This window comes from Hippocampus guttulatus, chromosome 13 (assembly GCF_054856545.1).
Source record: "Hippocampus guttulatus isolate MCC_2025c chromosome 13, RoL_Hgut_1.0, whole genome shotgun sequence".
Classification (NCBI taxonomy): Eukaryota; Metazoa; Chordata; class Actinopteri; order Syngnathiformes; family Syngnathidae; genus Hippocampus; species Hippocampus guttulatus.
Genome location: NC_141273.1, coordinates 18,197,291 through 18,215,197, shown reverse-complemented (window position 1 = coordinate 18,215,197; position 17,907 = coordinate 18,197,291). Strand labels below are relative to the sequence as shown.

The 17,907-nt window shown below is 41.8% G+C and overlaps 1 protein-coding gene across 2 annotated transcripts in view; it reads left to right on the top strand.

Annotated features, from left to right (window-relative positions):
- The window catches only part of dicer1 (dicer 1, ribonuclease type III), a 115,823-nt gene extending 104,577 nt beyond the window's left edge, over positions 1-11,246 (top strand). For both annotated transcript variants that reach the window (XM_086126957.1, XM_086126958.1), the window contains exons 28-29: positions 3,040-3,115; positions 6,611-11,246. In XM_086126957.1, coding sequence (XP_085983083.1) covers positions 3,040-3,115; positions 6,611-6,776 — 242 coding nt within the window. In that variant the 3' untranslated portion in view covers positions 6,777-11,246. The remainder of the gene's footprint in view (positions 1-3,039; positions 3,116-6,610) is intronic.
- The last annotated feature ends 6,661 nt before the right edge of the window (positions 11,247-17,907 follow it).

The window sequence follows — 17,907 nt, the reverse complement described above, 5'->3', positions numbered from 1 at the left end:
GCTTGTTGCAGGGATAAAATTGTATTCCCAACGCCTTGCATTTTCACATTGAGCTGGTTTAGATGTTCAGTCATATCCACGAGATAGTAGAATTTCAGGAGCCACTCAGTGTCGGCTAACTCGAGATGCTCGACATTTTTTATTCCAAGAAAAGTCCGGATTTCGCTCAGACAAGCTGCAAAACGGCTGAGCACCTTCCCCCTTGACAACCAACGCACGTTGCTGTGCAGAAGCAGACCAGGATAATTCTTCCCAACTTCATCCAGCAGTGTTTTAAACTGGCGATCATTTAAAGCTCGGGCAACAATAAAATTGACCACCCGAACGACCAGCCACATCACCTCTCGAAGCTGCTCGCCACACATCTGAGCACAAAGCGCCTCCTGATGGAGGATGCAGTGAAAACTTTGGATGTGTCTCTTTTCATGCTCACGAAGAAGTGCCACGAATCCTCTCTGTTTCCCCACCATGCACGGTGCACTGTCAGTCCACACCGAAACAAGTTTATCCATCTGTAGATTTTTTTCTTTAGCGAACTCAGTGAAGGACTTGAATAAAACCTCCCCTTTGTTGTCCCTTTCATCGTCAAAACTGCAAGACTTTCCTCATGTAGTGTGCCACTGACGACATACCTTGCAATCACGCTGAACTGGGATAAATTGCTTACGTCCGTTGACTCATCCAAGGCGAGAGAAAAAAACAGGTGCCGCATTTATGTCCTTCACTTGCCTTGCCTCGATTTGATTTGACATCATGACGGTGCAGTCGTGAACAGTTCTTGATGACAGAGGCATGTCTTTTATCCGTTTAATTATCTTGTCTTTATCCGAAAAGTCATCAAAAAGTTCATTGGCAACATCAAGCATGAATGCTTTGGCGTACTCCCCATCCGTGAAGGGCTTTCCGTTTCTCACAATTACGAACGCGGTGCAATTCCATTCCTTGTTGGGTCCAAACACGGAGTTGCTGCTGACTAGCTTGCACTCTTGATAGAAGCTCTTGGCATGCTTTCTTCCTGCTGTCCCCCGCAGTATATTTCGATGCAAATGTCGTGTGGCGGCTGGCGATGTGCCGCTTTATATTGGACCTTTTCATCGATGCAATTTTATCGCCGCATATTAGGCACACTGCGGAACCTGTTCTCTCCATAAAGGCAAATTCCTCTGTCCATTCCTGCTGAAAAGTACGATACTCCTCGTCTTTTTTTCTTTTAGCCATCTTCTCAAAAGGGTCTCTAAAATTAGCCGACAGCGCGATTAAAACGAGGGAAGTTTATTTCCTGATCTCACGCACATGCGCACATCGGCCACTATTTTCGACAGCAAATTAGGCAACCCCACTTGAACAGTGTCTCTGCCTCATCTGCGTTGCCAAGGCGATTGATAGATGGATAATTAGACACAATGACATGTACGTTTGCCACTTTCCCGCTAAAATCGCCATGAACCGGCTTTCTAGTCGCCGGTTCGCGCATGCGCAAAGGAGTCTCACAATGTTTTTTTTTTTCATAAAGATTTTTTTGCGAGCCATCTTCCCCTGATTTAGAGTAACATATTTTCTTTAATTCACTTTTCATTTGTCGGAATGTATTATTTCCTGACGTTTTTGCCCAAAGACCAACGCTGTAAGCCTTTAATTAATTTCATGAAAGGGAATTCGACTTTACTCAAAGGCTGCAAATCATCTGGCTGTGGCTGGAAAATGAAGCCTCCATTGTCCCCCGTAAATGTTTTGGGATCGGGAGATGATCTGCTTTGACTCGCTACAGTTATTTCTTATTAGATGTCTTTTTTTTAGGTACATACCTCGAAAGGCTAGCAAGGTGCTTCAAATCATTGTACCAGTTCAGGTTCAATGTTGATGTAATTGAAGTATAATTTGCTTTTTTTTCTTTCTTTTTTTCCCAAAATACACGTCGCATTTTGATTACACATGCACCGTGCGACTGTTGGTGGCCGGGGTTGCCAAATAATGTTTTTTAAAATGCCTTATTAAGGCTTGTTGACAGTATGTTGAATGTCACTCTTGAATAAAAATGAACTACCATCCAAAAACCATTCATTGGCGCCAAAATGAGCTTGTTCATAAAAACATTCACAAAGTAAAATACACCACATTCAGTTCCCGTTGCCCACTTTTGTTCATTGAACTCGCTCGGGTACAACATGACCGCCCTCGTACTGAATATTAATCAGCCATATGCAAATTTGAGGGACGGCTGCGGAAATGCAAAAGTGTGTGTGTGGCTGTGTTGGAGCGCTTATAGAGAGTAAGCATCTTGAGTTGAGTTGACTGAGCATAGTGAACTAGAGTTCTGAATACAGCCATCTCTGTCGTGCGCCCCCCGTCTCTGTTGTTTGTTTGACTACCAACTCCCACCATCGCTGGCAATGTACGACACCCCCTGCATCTCCCAAACGCCTTTCTAAAGGCGACATTTATATTGCACTTGTGTGCATTGCTGCCTGATGAAGCTCGTCAGTGAATTGGCCTCATGTGAGAACAAGAGAGAGAGACCGAGAGGTTCTGGTACGCCACTAGCTACCTTTTGCATTGTTGAGGGGTCGGGGTTGAAGATGAATAAAAGTTTTTTAAGATCCATCTGTGTGACATATTTCTCATTTTATTACATGGAGACCCGTGGCTATTAATACGAAGCAGCCACTTTATGTACAGATGTGTTTTGATGGCAAAATTTAGGTGCGTTTTGTAATCCTGAAATTACGGTGAATTGTATCAATCAAAACAACATAAAAAAGGGGAAACATGGTGCTGATTTGCTTATGGTCACATAATTTCCTGTCAATGTACTCTATACACACATATAAACGGTCATGCCAAATCGTAAATGAGCTGACAGCTTTTAAATTCTAAACTCGGCCTCACATTTGGTGCTTTGAGGGCAAGATATGATTTAAGTTTGAGAACTGAGGTTGCACTGCAATACCAAAAACCGAACCACTGGAATGTAGTGATTTAAAATTCATTTCTCAGACTGTAAATGGAACATGTATTCATGACAATTATCTCACCCTGCAGAGAAATTTTCTGCAAATGTGCCCCGTTCTCCTGTAAGGGAGTTGCTTGAAATGGAACCAGAAACTGCCAAGTTCAGGTAAGGAAACATGTCTTTAAGGTTATTGTCTATACTCTATACCTTGATACCAATGTGGCAAGAATAAGTCAAAAGAATTAAAAAGCTTTTTCATTATTTAAAACAAAATAAGTATTTTCGAGTCATCCATTAAACCTAACAGTAAGTCCACTATTTTGATTTTACTTTGGAATGGGGCACCATTTTTGACCTTTTATGGGGGGTTAAATTTGAACTGCTTGTTAAATGTGTCCAATTGTCTTCAAACTTTTGGTGTTTCATCGAAAGTCGTTTAACCCTCCTGTAGCGTGGGTTGAAATAATGAAGCTTTACTGGTGGTCAGAAGTTTCCTGTTAAATCCTTTTGGTGCCGTATAAAAACATTTTTCATCGTAAGAGCTGGCAAATAAAACAAACATGACACCATGAGTCTCACTTGTCTACATACATGTAAAGTGCGATTAATTCAGCATATATTCTAATCACAAACATAAATCTATTGACAGTTAATCATAAATATTCACCTTGTTGCAACTTTCAATCAAGCTGAGTATGTTCAAACTGTTAATTTTGTCGTCTGTGACTCTGTTTAACCCAGGGGTGGGCAAACCTTTTGGCTCGGGGCCGCATTGACTTTTAAAATTTGACAGAAGGGCCAGGTCAGCACGAGTTATGGTACATTAAAAAAAAAAACTGCATTTGTTGACAGTCCATATCAAACATCAAAAGGAACAAAAGCATGAAAGTACTGTATTAATATACTTTTTTAAATGACAACAGTGTTGTTGATAACCTATTTTAGCCTGTGCATTGCTGCAGATGGGTTGTGATCAGACCAGTAGAAGTAGAGCGATACATACGTGTAGGTCCTACGTGGTCGAAAAGATCCCCCCCCTCCCTCCCCGTGTTCTGCAATTTCAAGTCAATGCGCCACCTGGCGGTGAAATGCCTGTCATTACAAGTCCAATTGAAATGAATGCAATCATTCACATCGAACCTTAATTGTGGACCAACCTTCGGCGGGCCGGATTAAAAAGACCAATGTGCCGGATTCGGCCCGCGGGCCGTAGTTTGCCCACCTCTGGTTTAACCTCTTCTGAATCTTCTCAAAATGCACTATCAATTCGCCGTTCGATCAGCCTTTATCCCTTTCCATATTCCTTCAAAATAAGACTTCGCCTAACAGTAAGTCAATTGGAAAGGTCCGATATTGCTGACAATTTGGCAAATAAACTCAAATTCCTCTACACCTCCGACTATGCTCAAATATTACTAGCCCATTTTACCGTTTGGGTCAATTTGCCCAATTTGCAGGGAAATTTGGCTCCAGAAAATGATGCACATGAATTTGTTGAGCCAGTTTTTGTGTCAGGTATTGAATAAATAAATAACCCCTTGCTCGTAAAACTTATCAGCAAGTTGACCTGCCTTCTAGCGTCACCATGGTTAGCCATAGCGTCACCAGGCGAAACTTTTAAATTATCATAAAAAACGTTGGTACAAATCTGACATTTTCTGACAACATCACTAGCCACAAGAAGATTCAACCTTATTGGTTTTGGGGATGCAATGACCTTTCCTGTAGCCCCACCATGAGGGCAAAAATTCAATTTTAGAGTTCGGGTTGTGAAAATCTTTCATCCAAATCTTTTCTAATTTGGGATGTGCATTCATGACTCTTAATTCATGTTGGGAACATCCTCTCCCCACCCCGCCCTATCTCCTCACGAACATGTTTATTTACTTACTGTAATTTCTGGACTATAAACTACTTTTGTCAAATGCTTTCATCCCTGCGGCTTATTTCATGGTGTGCCCTGTTTAAAGATTTTCCCAACGGCCGCCAGGGAGCGCTCGAGCAGAAAAGGTAACAGTGAGACGCTGTCATGCGTCACAGAGAAAACAACCGGCCATAAGAGGGCGCACTTCACCTGTGTTTTGAGCTGGACTGCAATCCGAAAGCTGTGACTGGGTCTATGACAGACTTGACCGAAGAAAAAATAATTTTTATGAAGGCGTTATTCCCGACTGAACATCGAAAATATACAGCATTAATAAAATAAAAGTCTGAGATATGTCAAATGGGACTAACATATAGGAAAGTATATAAAAATAGACAACGGTAGTGACTTGTGAGCACTTTTCGTCATGTTTTATGTGCCTGAAACACGCGGAAAACTCATCTCCTCTGCTTCATGGCTGTTCACAGGACCCACCGTGCAACTCCCAAGCGACGATATTTTACTCTTAATATCAACCGGGTTACAATGCCAATTGCAGATCCATCAGGTCTGAATAAGCACAGCTCAGGCTTCGTCTCACTTCACTTCGTAGTCCAAGTCTCACAAGATTTCCCAAGAGATTATCCAACGCTCCTTTTAAAGTGACAGTGCTCCATTTATTAAAACAGGCAGCATTCACGACATCAGTCATAGGATTGTTCACCTGGTTACATATGCCAAAAGAAAACCTCCCGAAAGACATGTCATGAAAGTTGACACGAAAGCGTGGATGGTAGAAAGCCAAATGAAGGCATGGTTGACCCAGTGTTATGGCAAGGGAGGATTTTAAAACAAACCATTACTCGACAGGGAACAATGCCATTTTTTGTTTCTTTTAACCAGCCGTGAGAGTGCTGTTTTACTGCCGCCGTGCTGCCACGTTATAAGGCATTATTTTGAAAGAAAAGTTCAGGTTAAGTTATTAAACGTTGAAACCTCTTGCTGTGTACCTTCTTTCTTTGTAAATTTCTCATGTTACAATATGGGCACCTGCGGCTTATAAACAGGTGCGGCTTATGTGTATACAAAATGTTTCTTCCTTCAAAAATGGGTGCGGCTGATAATCAGGTGCGCTCTTTTAATAACATACCTTAACTTTTCTTTCTAAATGGTGCCTGTAATGCGGCAGTAACATTTTAATGGCTGGTTAAAAAAAAAGTCACTATTCGCCGAGTCATGCTTATTTCTATGAAAAAATCCTCGCTTGCCGTAACACTCAGTCAACCATTCATTCATTAGGCTTTCTACCATCCACACTTTTGGATCAACTTGCAGGACAATGTCTTTTGGGAGTTTTTTTCTGGCAGGTGAAATGCCCGCTCTCATGGCCGGTTGTTTTCAGTGTGACAGATGATCGTGTCTTCCTCGACACGTATAAATCAACTTGTCTCACTCTTGCCTTTTCTGCTCGAGCGCTCCCTGGCGGCCGTTCGAAAAATCTTTATATAAGCCGCTTCATTAAATAAGCCACACAGTTGAGAGTGTGTGACAAAAATCATGACTTATAGTCCGGAAATGTTGGCATTGTGAGTTGATCTATCGTTAATTGTGTCAGTATGAAATGCTGCTGTGCAATCTATTTTTGACTGCCTATTTGCTATTTTCTGTGGTACTTTTAAAATCCTGAAAATGAAATAACTTTTGTGTCAAATTCTAACGTTTTGATTTGAAAAACACGCCTGTATGTCATATTTATGGTGTCCCGAGTGTGAAAAACTGTCCTTTGGTGTGTGCAGCCCCGCGGAGAGAACTTATGACGGAAAGGTCCGGGTGACCGTAGAAGTCGTCGGAAAGGGCAAGTTCAAAGGAGTTGGACGCAGCTACCGTATTGCCAAGTCAGCAGCAGCCCGACGAGCTCTGCGCAGCCTCAAAGCCAATCAACCTCAGGTCCAAAACAACTGAGCTCCTCTCAGCATGAAGCACCTCGGTGTTGACGCTCCTGGAGAAAAAAAAAAAGCAGTATTTGCTATCCAACACAACAAACAGGCTACGTATGCCCTGTATGTTATACGAAGTGATGAACATCTGAAGCAGCCAGGGAACACTGTGTGGAGATGCACCAGAAGAAGCAGACTATTTTTTTGGGGGGGGGGGGGCAACAGATTTATCTGACCTTTTTCGTTCTTTTTGCGCAAACACAATCTTTGTTTTTCTGTCTTCGCTTTTGTGTACTGTATTTACGAGTGCTTTATTAACATTAAGCAAAGTGTTCAAATGGTCAGGTTGCAATATCTATCACTTCTTTTCCCTTGCCCTCAGTAATTAAGATGAGGCTAATGCCTGTTTTGTTGTCACTTTGTACATAGTTCCATAAAAGTGTAAATCAATGGACGTAGCTAGGAGGAATACAAAAAAGAATGCTTAGCTCCTCAGCCTGTGCACTAATGCCAGTAAGTTTGAAACTGTTCAAGAAATGCAAGCAGCAGACGTAGCAACCGGATTCCACTGGAGAGAAAACGCATACACACTTGTGTTGCTGTCGGAGAGTTGTCTTAAAATTGTATTTTGTAATCATTCTCACACTTAAGTCATTTAGGTTCTGTATTCTGAGAACTCTGCGTTCACGTTGACACCAAAATTATATCGAGATAGAAAGTATGTACAAAAATCTCAAATTATGATTTTGGAACGCAGAGGCTGAGGCTCACTCATATGTTCTTCAAAATAGACAGGAATGTAAACATTCCCACTTTACTGTAACTTAAATTAGTTGTAAACCGCCATTGGGTTGCATGTTGGTATCTAAAACTGTATGAATTTGATTTCCTCTGTGAGTGTTTTACCTCTTTTGTATATGACAGTGAGATTAAATGTTTTGGCATTACTTTCGTTATTAGGTTCACCGATAAATACATTTCTGTACTAATAGATCAACTATTCATTCTTGTGCTCTGATGTGGTGGTCCCCAAACACCCGGGCCGTGGGTCGCTATGGCAGGTCGCACATATAAAAGAGAAAAAAAGAAAACGGACTGGACTCCCATTTTACTTATTATTAAGGCTGACAAATATTTAAACCCCAAAAAAAGACGTTACTTGGCACATTGTTTACAGAAGTAAGTATGGTCCACGTGTCAGGGCTCATTTTATCATCTGACATCGCCAGAGTAGCAAGGCGGGAGGAGGTAGAAATATTTTGTCGAGAGGAGGCAACGCTCCTCGAGCTCCTCATTTCATGGTAACATTCATTTTGAGATGTCACATCATTGCCACTGTTAATAAATGAAACGTCTGTGTGGCTGAATTATTACTGTCACCACAAATGTCCACTCTATGCTTCATGTTTCACATGGGATTAAATTAAAGTCAATTGTATAGACAACAACTGTTTCTCAAAACAATTTTGGGGATTCACTTACGATATCTGCCCGAGCGGAGTGCATACTGGATACTGGGCTTCTGATGACGTCTATAAAGATCTGTGTGGATGAGCGTTCATACTGCTGACACATTGCATCCATGTCTGATTTATATCCACACGCGAAAGAGGTCCAGGTCGTATTTGAGAAAATCGGAATGGTACTGATGAGTTGGGCTGGTGGGGGGGGATTTGGAAAACTTTCTTTGCATTGGGGGAAAGATCCAATGAGGATTCATCATGAAAGCCTATGCCCATGAAGAAAAAATCCTTGAAATATGGATTTGCACGACAGGTGATTCCCACACACCAAGCCCGCTCTGCACAAATTTACGGCGGGCGACTCACCAATTGTTAAATGACGCCTTCAAAATCGATTGGTCAGCAAATGGACCTGTAAGTGCCTTTAGAGTCTCATACTTGGTGGCAAAACGCATTGCAAAGCAAAGCAAAAAAAAAAAAAAAAGTCATTCCATCTTGGTCAAAAACGTTTGTAGTTCTAGCATTGCAAATCCACCGCCTGCCTCAAACAATATGAACTCCTATGAAGCGGTCCGGGGCAGCGAACATGTTGGGGACCACTTCTATAATGGCTTTCAACAAAATCATACAGTTTTCAATGATCTGTACAATATGCTGCAGAAGTTTGACACACGTTTTCAATAGATTGTATGACAAAAAGACAAATGTAATCCGACATGAAAGTGTTCGCTTCCACTACATCCTCGACAAATCCTTAAAGCAGTTTTGACAGCATGAGGTTCAAGTTAATCATTGGAAAAAAGAATATCGGCCATTTTTTTCTTGATTTCTCTTCACAGATCGTGCGTATTATTGCAGTCTGTCTTATTGTCATTGTCATTTTCTGCCTGATCAATGTGTCCATTTTCACCTCAGTACCTCAGTTAAATGCATGCACGTTCTTGGCTTTTTATTTGTTTTCTTTTTCGTTCGGTGCTGTTTTTTTTGTATGAAGCTTGAATTTCTCATCGTTTTTTTTTTTTTTTTGCACTGTGACTGTAATACCTCTTAATTTGATTTGTTTTGTTTTGATGGGATTCTGTTTGATTTTGATGTCCTTTTCGTCCATCATCCAGCTGTGGAAGAACACTATGTTGTTTTTGTCTTCCCTACCACAGTTGAGTTTGAGCAACAAAAAAAAAGACGATGGGCTGGATGATTTTATTATGGTGAGAATTCTTTGTCTACCTGTCTGACGAAAACAAAAAGTGTCATTCGATAGGGTTGTAGGTTTATGGGAGTCATCAGATTGCACTTATGATCAGGAGGAACAGACTGGAAATATACCAGGAACAATTCTTTTGTCCTTATTTGATGAGAGACAATGTCCGACTTGGGTTCTTTAATTGTTTTTGTGATCTGAGATGTAGTCGTCAAAACCACACACATGGATGGATAGATAGATAGATACATATGCTGCCCATTTTTTAGACCATCAAATAAACACTGACATTCATAAATGGGGACAAAAATTTAAATTTGAGGTGAAAAAGGTAGATTAAAAAAGCCAAAATGAGAAATGGTCAAAGCCAACCTGCTAACGTGGAGAACTGCACCTCCCGAACAATTTGTCTGAATTTCCATATTTTTAACATACAGTGGTACCTCTACTTCTTTCTTAGATTGAAAATTGTGTAAATAGAGACGCGTTTTCCATGTAAATGCCCTAATCCGTTCCAAGCCCCCCCCCCCACCCCCAAAAAATTCACAGAAATCTTTCCTACAGCATAAAAATGCATCAAAATATGTGACGAATACATGTTACAATTTGATTATTGCACAATAAATAAGAGCTGTGCATCATGTAAAAAACAAAGAATGGAGTAAAGAATAAAAATGATGGTCAGTTCACTTTTAACTGCGTCCTCATCGTTTTTTGCCCTCTTTAGTTCATGTTCTCTCTCAGAAGTGTTTTTTGGCTGGCGTTTTGTAAAGAACTGATCCGAGGGCATTTGCTTTTGTCAGCTTTTAACAATCCTTCGAAAATGTCCAAGGCAAACATCAGTCTGGTGAGCGATCGCCCAACTGGTGAACACTTTTTCTGGGTGATTCACATTTACGTAAAACTATCGCAACGCCTCATGGCCGGAGGGGCGAATGACGAGGTCGCTGCATCGACACAAATCTATCTACACAGATAGACACGTGCGGTCGAGGTCCCTCTTAGCCAATGGGATGCCAGGAAGATGCTATGTAATAGCAAATGGCAGAGCAGCTATAAGTATGTTGCGTTCAGGAAACTCGGCGCTCCGAGTAGCAGCCCAGACTGTATTTTTACCTTTCGTAACCTGAAATTTCTTTCGTAACAAGAGGCAATATTTTCCTGTTGAGACGCTTCGTAACTTGAAAATTTCGTATGAAGAGACGTTCCTAAGTAGAGGTACCACTGTAATGTCAATGACTGGATGAGCACATTTTCATGGCTCAGACCACTTAAATTCCCAACGTTTGAAGGACAGTGTTGAATTTTGACCTCGTCAATCAAATTAATACAGCTTACTGTTCCCTCCAACATCTAATTTTGTGTTGTAGTTGATTAAAAAAACAAATTACAGCCAAATCTGCTTAATCAATCACACTCAGCGTTAATTTGAACACGTATGAGAACAGTAGTCAGGCAAGCATAGCTAACATGCAATGAAAAACTTTACACTTGTCAAGGTCGATTAATGGGTCTGCTTATTACAACATCAATCTTCTTGGAGCTTTTAGCCGTGTTCAAATGCTAATTCCTTACCATTCACCCATCTCTTTGCATTGCTGCCCGTTTTTTGCTCTCTAAGCCATCCCCGTTCCGCCCCGCGGACTAAACAAACAGCACACTTTCTCCAAGGCGAGTTATTTTCCCACCATGTCTGCTGTTCTTTTTTTAGTTACAACTAGTGCTCGGCAACATGGGGAAAAAAATCTATCACAATATTGGCCATTTTATGTCACAAGAATGATATACTGCGATATATTTTCAGTTATTCTATTAAACAAATTCTACAACACACTCTGACTCCTTACCTTTTCCTACTTTATTTTGAAATGACATTCAACAAGGCGGCCCGGTAGTCCAGTGGTTAGCACGTCGACTTCACAGTGCAGAGGTACCGGGTTCAATTCCAGCTCCGGCCTCCCTGTGTGGAGTTTGCATGTTCTCCCCGGACCTGCGTGGGTTTTCTCCGGGTACTCCGGTTTTCTCCCACATTCCAAAAACGTGCATGGCAGGTTGATTGAACACTCTAAATTGTCCCTAGGTGTGAGTGTGGGCGCGGATGGTTGTTCGTCTCTGTGTTCCCTGCGATTGGCTGGCAACCGATTCAGGGTGTCCCCCGCCTACTGCCCGGAGACTGCTGGGATAGGCCCCAGCACCCCCCGCACCCCGAGTGAGGATGAAGCGTTTCGGAAGATGAATGAATGAATGACATTCAACAATGGATCGAATGACAAACGCATCCAGTAGTCCGACCGCTGCTGTATAAAATTCACAAATGTTTTGCATAGATGTAAATATCAATTTAAATGAGGCACTTAAAAAAAAAAACAAGGTTTCTGAGAGAATGTAATGGGAAAAAAATTAAGGATGAGCGAGACTGAAATGTGATTTTGAGAACATTTACTGTGCATATCCTAAAAGTCATCATCAAAACTCAGGACGGTATTGTGAAAACAAGAAATGTGTGTTCATTTTTGCATCCATTTTCTGGATCGCATATCCTCAGAGTTAATCGACATCTCGATATCTCAATTTACTCTTCCCGGTGGATGGATGGGACCATTTCCTGTTTAGCCGCGTGTAGCATTTTTGTGTGAAGGCTGATGCTTTCACACACGTTATTCCTATTCTTTATCATTATTTTTTTTTTCCGACCACTTTTTTGTCCTTTATCGCTTCCATAATTTTCATCCAATTCACTTCGTTCCAATTTCAAAATATTCAGAAAATTTGTGTCACTCAAGATACTGTTTTTCCTCGTTTCAAAATTTTTCACAATTTCGCATTTTTCACTCCAAATGAGAGCTCATTCAGTTCACATTGGCAACATATTTCAACATTGCAAAAATTCACACGACAAAAATGTATACATTCTACTTTATTCACCTCTATTTCTATATTTAGAGTCTCATTTAGCCACAGATTCACCTGATTCCAATTTCAACACAGTCCAAGATTTCATGCCAGACAGGGCTACTATTTTTCTAATTTCAAATATTCCAAATTTTCACAGTTCAAAAGTGTGCCACCAAACAGTCTCCATCAATTCTTACTAGCACATTCAACTTAATAGATTCAAATAGTTCCTCTTCGAAATTTAAATATTTCAGCACATTGAGTTAACCTTGGGAGTGATTTTCAAAATGTCAAAAACTGCCACCTCCCAAAAATTTAACATTTTCAGCATTAAATTACATACAATTTTACATACAATACATTTCTCTCCTCTAATTTTTCTCTAATTTTGACCGATTCAAACGCTTACCAAAGATTCAAAGTTTTCACCATTAAAATTCCCACAAAAAATATCCTGATTGTTTTCATTTTTCATCTGTAATTTCAACATTTTTGGACCAATTCCAAGGATTCAACTTTACACTCAACTGTATTTATAGCGCCCTTTATATCAACCATCGCTGTACACAAAGTGCTGTACATGGAGCAAAAATACAACAAACAATAAAACAATAAATTGATAACGAAAACAGAACATAGCACAAAAACAGTGAAACTAAAAAGTCTCATGCTGAGCCAAAAGCCAAAGAATACCAATGGGTTTTGAGACAGGTTTTAAAGATGGGCACCGAGGGGGCTTGTCAAGCGTTCAGTGGGATGTCATTCCAAAGAGAAGCACCGATGCCAGAAAAGGCTCGATCCCCTCTGAGCCCTCGCTTAGTTCTTCGTACCTCTAATAGTGTCTGCTCCGTAGACCGGTGGCACAGGCAGGTGTGTGGGGGCGGAGGAGCTCAGAGAGGTAAGGTGAAGCGAGGCCATTTAAAGATTTGATAACATATAATAGAATCTTAAAATGAACTCTAAAATGTACGGGGAGCCAGTGAAGGGATGCCAGAATAGGAGTTGTATGTTCCTACTTATGAGTACCAGTCAAAAGGCGAGCAGCAGCATTATGCCCCCCCCCCCCCTAATGCGGCGGCCATAGTCTCTGAGTTGTTTGGCATTTAAAAAAAATATATATATATGAATATATAGCGAGGGGTCACTGTAACTCCTATTTCATAAGAACTGAGACTGCCATTGTGCCAAAGGTTATATACAATCCGATTCATGCCTGGAGTTAACTGTGGAATGCATAAAATAACACGAAAAAAGCCATTTAAGTCAGCAACATTTAGGCAGCTCACACGGTGCCTATTTGCGCTCTGATTTGCTCTCTTCCGGTGCACTACTTAGCAGACCGACGCTTACTTCATGATTCATTTTGCATGTATGTGAATTACATTGACATGACTTCCTCGCTAATGATGCACATTGCTGAACAAACTCACAACAATGTGTGCTCAGCTACCACGAGACTGATTGCGTCACACATATTACTGTGCATGTACAAATGTTTAAATTATAATATTAACAAAAGGCAAAGAAATTCTACAAAGGCATGCAAATTAGTCAATGGTTAAAATGGCTAACTAAAAAAGTTTAACCTGTCCCTGAAAGTCACTGAGGCCCGGGAAACAAGACGCATAAAAGCACATTTTGAAACTGGTACTGGTGTTTCAATGAACCAAGCGTCTTTTATAATCATATAAATTACTCTCGTCAACGTTGAAAATCTTGAAATAGCATGATATGGCCCCTTTAAACAATAAAAGCTACGATCAGAAGGTTCAAAAAAACCTGACCACTAACACGCAGCCAACTATGTTCATTTATACAAACCTAATTCAGATTAAATTGGAATTATACTCTCAGGGCAGGTGTCGCAGATTTGCAACAACCAAGTGTCAGATTTTTCCTGTTACAAAGACTTAATTGGAGCCTCAGAGTTTAAACAAATAAAAACAGAATACAATAATTTAGGCGGCACTGCATCAAAAACTGACATCAATGTGTCAAGGATATAACCAGCTCAGGAACACTCCAGAAAACCAATGTCAGTAAACAGAGTTTGGCGCTGTCACGGGCGTGGGTGGTCTAGGACCCCAAAAGCAGACAAGAGGGAGGAGCAGGGTGAACTTGACAAAATGTATGAATCAAACACTGAGAAAACCAAATCCAAAACAAGCAAAGTCCTGAAAATAAGAATTCAAAGTAACAACAAAACCCACGGCATAAGCAAAAAATATGACGTGATAAACACAAACTACTGATGGGTCCAGCAACACCGATGCGTTCACCCACGCGCCGAGCTCACAGAGCAATCCCAGCGTCGGTGCGCGTGCAGCTTCAAGACAATCACATGACCGATGTATGAACTGCGTCGACACAGTCCAGGGGGCGTCGACGCCGCAAAAGTCTGCCAAACTGTGTTGATAGGGAAGTGTGTCTATCGACGCGATGCCTTCTGCCAAAACAAGCCAGACCTCACCCTCGCTCACTTGTCGAAGTACTTGCATATTATGGAGCAGCTCCCGGGGAAACGAAAATTGTCCGCCGTCTGGGACCATTTTTATCTCCTTTTGGAGAATAAGGTATTTATTCAAATCTCCTTATCTCACCAAGTGCCTCTCAGATTATTGACATTTCTTGTTCCATTCTAATTCAAAATTCATTTCAAGGTAACTCTTAGTTTACTATTAAGATATTTTATTGCAGGTGAAATGTCGAATTTGCCATGCAGAAATATCATACACAAACAAAAGCACCTCTGCAACTACATCTGGAATGTTACTCATCATTATTAGTTGGTTTTTGGAAACAGTTCTAAATGCCAATTTTGTCGGGTTTTGTTTTTTAGATGACCTGTGGCAGCCTCTGGATGATGACGTGGGGAAACTGGGAAGAGCTGCAACAGCAGATGCTATATCTGAGGTCCAGCGATATCTGACAGAAGGGAATATTGCACGCAATCAACATGCACCACTAGCACTGGAGCCCCACAGGGATGTGTCCTCTCTCCACTGCTCTTCTCCCTCGACACCAGGGGTGGCCAACCCGCGGCTCGCGAGCCGCATGCGGCTCTTTGGCTGGTTCAATGCGGCTCCCGGGCTTTCACATGACAAGCGTGGAAAACGCCTCCGCAGTGGGGCTGCGATTCAAACAACGGCTCTAAATACACAGAACTAACTACGTCAGCCTATCATCAATCCCGTTACTTGATTGACATACAGGGCAACCAATCAAATGACAACTGAATCACCCGAATGACATACAGGGCAACCAATCAGATGACAACTGAATCACCGCTCATGCGCAAACAACAGTGCTCAACGCAAAGCGCTAAGCTAGTCAGCTTTAAAGGTAAGGGTGCTATTAAGTCAATCGCGATCGACCCGGAGCCAGCGGACTGGTCCCAAGTCGAGTGTGAGCGTTGGGAGGAGGAAATGGGTGTCGGGGCGTATGTCTGTGTGTTTTGATTTCGTTCGTGTTCAGTGAAGTTCCGGCTCTCGCTCATCTCGGTGTCTGTGCGTGCCTGCGTAAGCTTGGCCTGCCACAGGAGGTGCAAAGACAGTTCTACACGGTAGTCATTGAATCAATCTTGTGTTCTTCCATTACGGTTTGGTTTGGGGCCGCCACAAAAAAGGACAAAATCCAACTGCAACAGACAGTTAGGATGGTGGAAAAAAAATCATTGGCACCGCCCTACCCAGTCTTGAGGACTTGCACACCGCAAGAACCAAGACAAGGGCACAGAAAATCCTACTGGACCTCCTGTACCCTGCCCACCACCTTTTCCAGCTACTCCCCTAGGCAAGTGCTACCAATCCATGCGCACCAAATCCAGCAGAAACTTAAACAGCTTCTTCCCTCTAGCCATTAACTCCCTAAACAGTAATCCAAATCTGCCTGTATAGTGGCTCTTTGCAAATATGCACAACCCTGTGGAACAGCATTACCACTCTAATCATCGTAGCTCCAGCTCTGTACTTACTCGAACCACTGTCACTGATCTATATTCCACAGCACCAGACACTTTAAAGCGCTTGAGGACATCTGCATAATTGCACACTCGTACCACAAATACTGCGACTGGTCACTTTAAAACAGTGCAATTTTCTGCACCAACTGTACAACTGTTACAGTATGGTATTCTTCCACTGATCACTTTAGCTTTGCTTGATACTTTGCCCATTGTCTCACAGCTGTCAGTGTGTGGTACCACAGCACAACAGTACACTTACATTACAGAATGTCCTTCCATACTTATTTGTCATGTCCTTGTTTATGATGATACGAGTGCAGCTTGTACTACCGGAGACAAATTCCTTGTGTGCTCTACATACTTGGCTAGTAAAAATGATTATGATTCTGATGTCCAATAACACTCAGACTAGTGAGTAATTCAGAAAATGGATGGCTGACTGAGAAACTCTCTGACACTGCACTGTGTCATTCCTGTCAAAATATTGAATAATACTTGTTGGAATACAAACGGCTGCAGGTCGTTGATGTGTAGCTATGATCACTGTGATTTCCCCCCTGTATATCCTACATTTGTTCATATCATCACACAGAACCTTCGTGATGGACTTTATTCAGTGGAATCATGTATATGCAACATAGGTAGACCCAGGGGTTGGAAGGAAGAGGTTATCACCAGATCAAAAATCAATCTGAAAAAGAACCCAGGAAAAGATGGATGGAAAACATCGACCACAACATCTTGATATCTAAATGAAAACAAGTCACCATAACCCGAGTTGTTTTCCACATCAGAATCACTGCCATCCAAAAGTAACAGCAGAAGGTACAGTCCATTCACTTTAGACGTCGTGGGTGCCATAACCGTAGTGATCAATTGGATAAGCAGAGCTTTTGATACAGGGACCGCAGCAAATCCACACAATGTCGAGATCGCTGAGAGAAAATAATTTGAAAGATTAAGACATAACACACCAGTATGTTACGTGACAAAGGTCTTACTCCATAACTCTGATGACAAGGGCGTGGTCACGCCGGAGCGATCCGGTTCAGTGTGCGGGGCCCTCCGGGCGTGGTTGAACAGCGCCACTCACCACACACCGCACACGCTCGATTGGCCTCAGCCAAGAGCACATTGACCGCTATGCGGTCCCGGAACACCATCAGAGAGGTGACTGTCAATTGTTTTACTTCCAATCGCCAAAAAGGCTTCCACAGTATAATTTGCAAGCTTCTGGACACTGTAGTGAAGGTAGCAGATCCCGTCAGCACGTTTATAAAAATGGACCCCCATCGAGCAGCAACCTGGTTAACCAATTTATACTCATCTGGTACGCCACAAGGAACTCCAATTACACCAACGTAGGTGGAACCTCAAATATCCTCTCCTGTGGACGAAACATAGTCATTGGTAAAAGCAGTAACACCAATGCGCAAACACCAGTGACAACCCTTAAAGCAGAGCTCTTTCGTGATTTTTCGCAAAGAAAAAGAAAAACTCTCGGCCGCGATAATCATCATTTGCCTTCAAAATCAGTAGAAGTGCACTACTGCATTACATTGTATCCACCATCCATCCATCCATCCATCTTCTACCGCTTATCCGGGGCCGGGTCGCGGGGGCAACAGCTTTA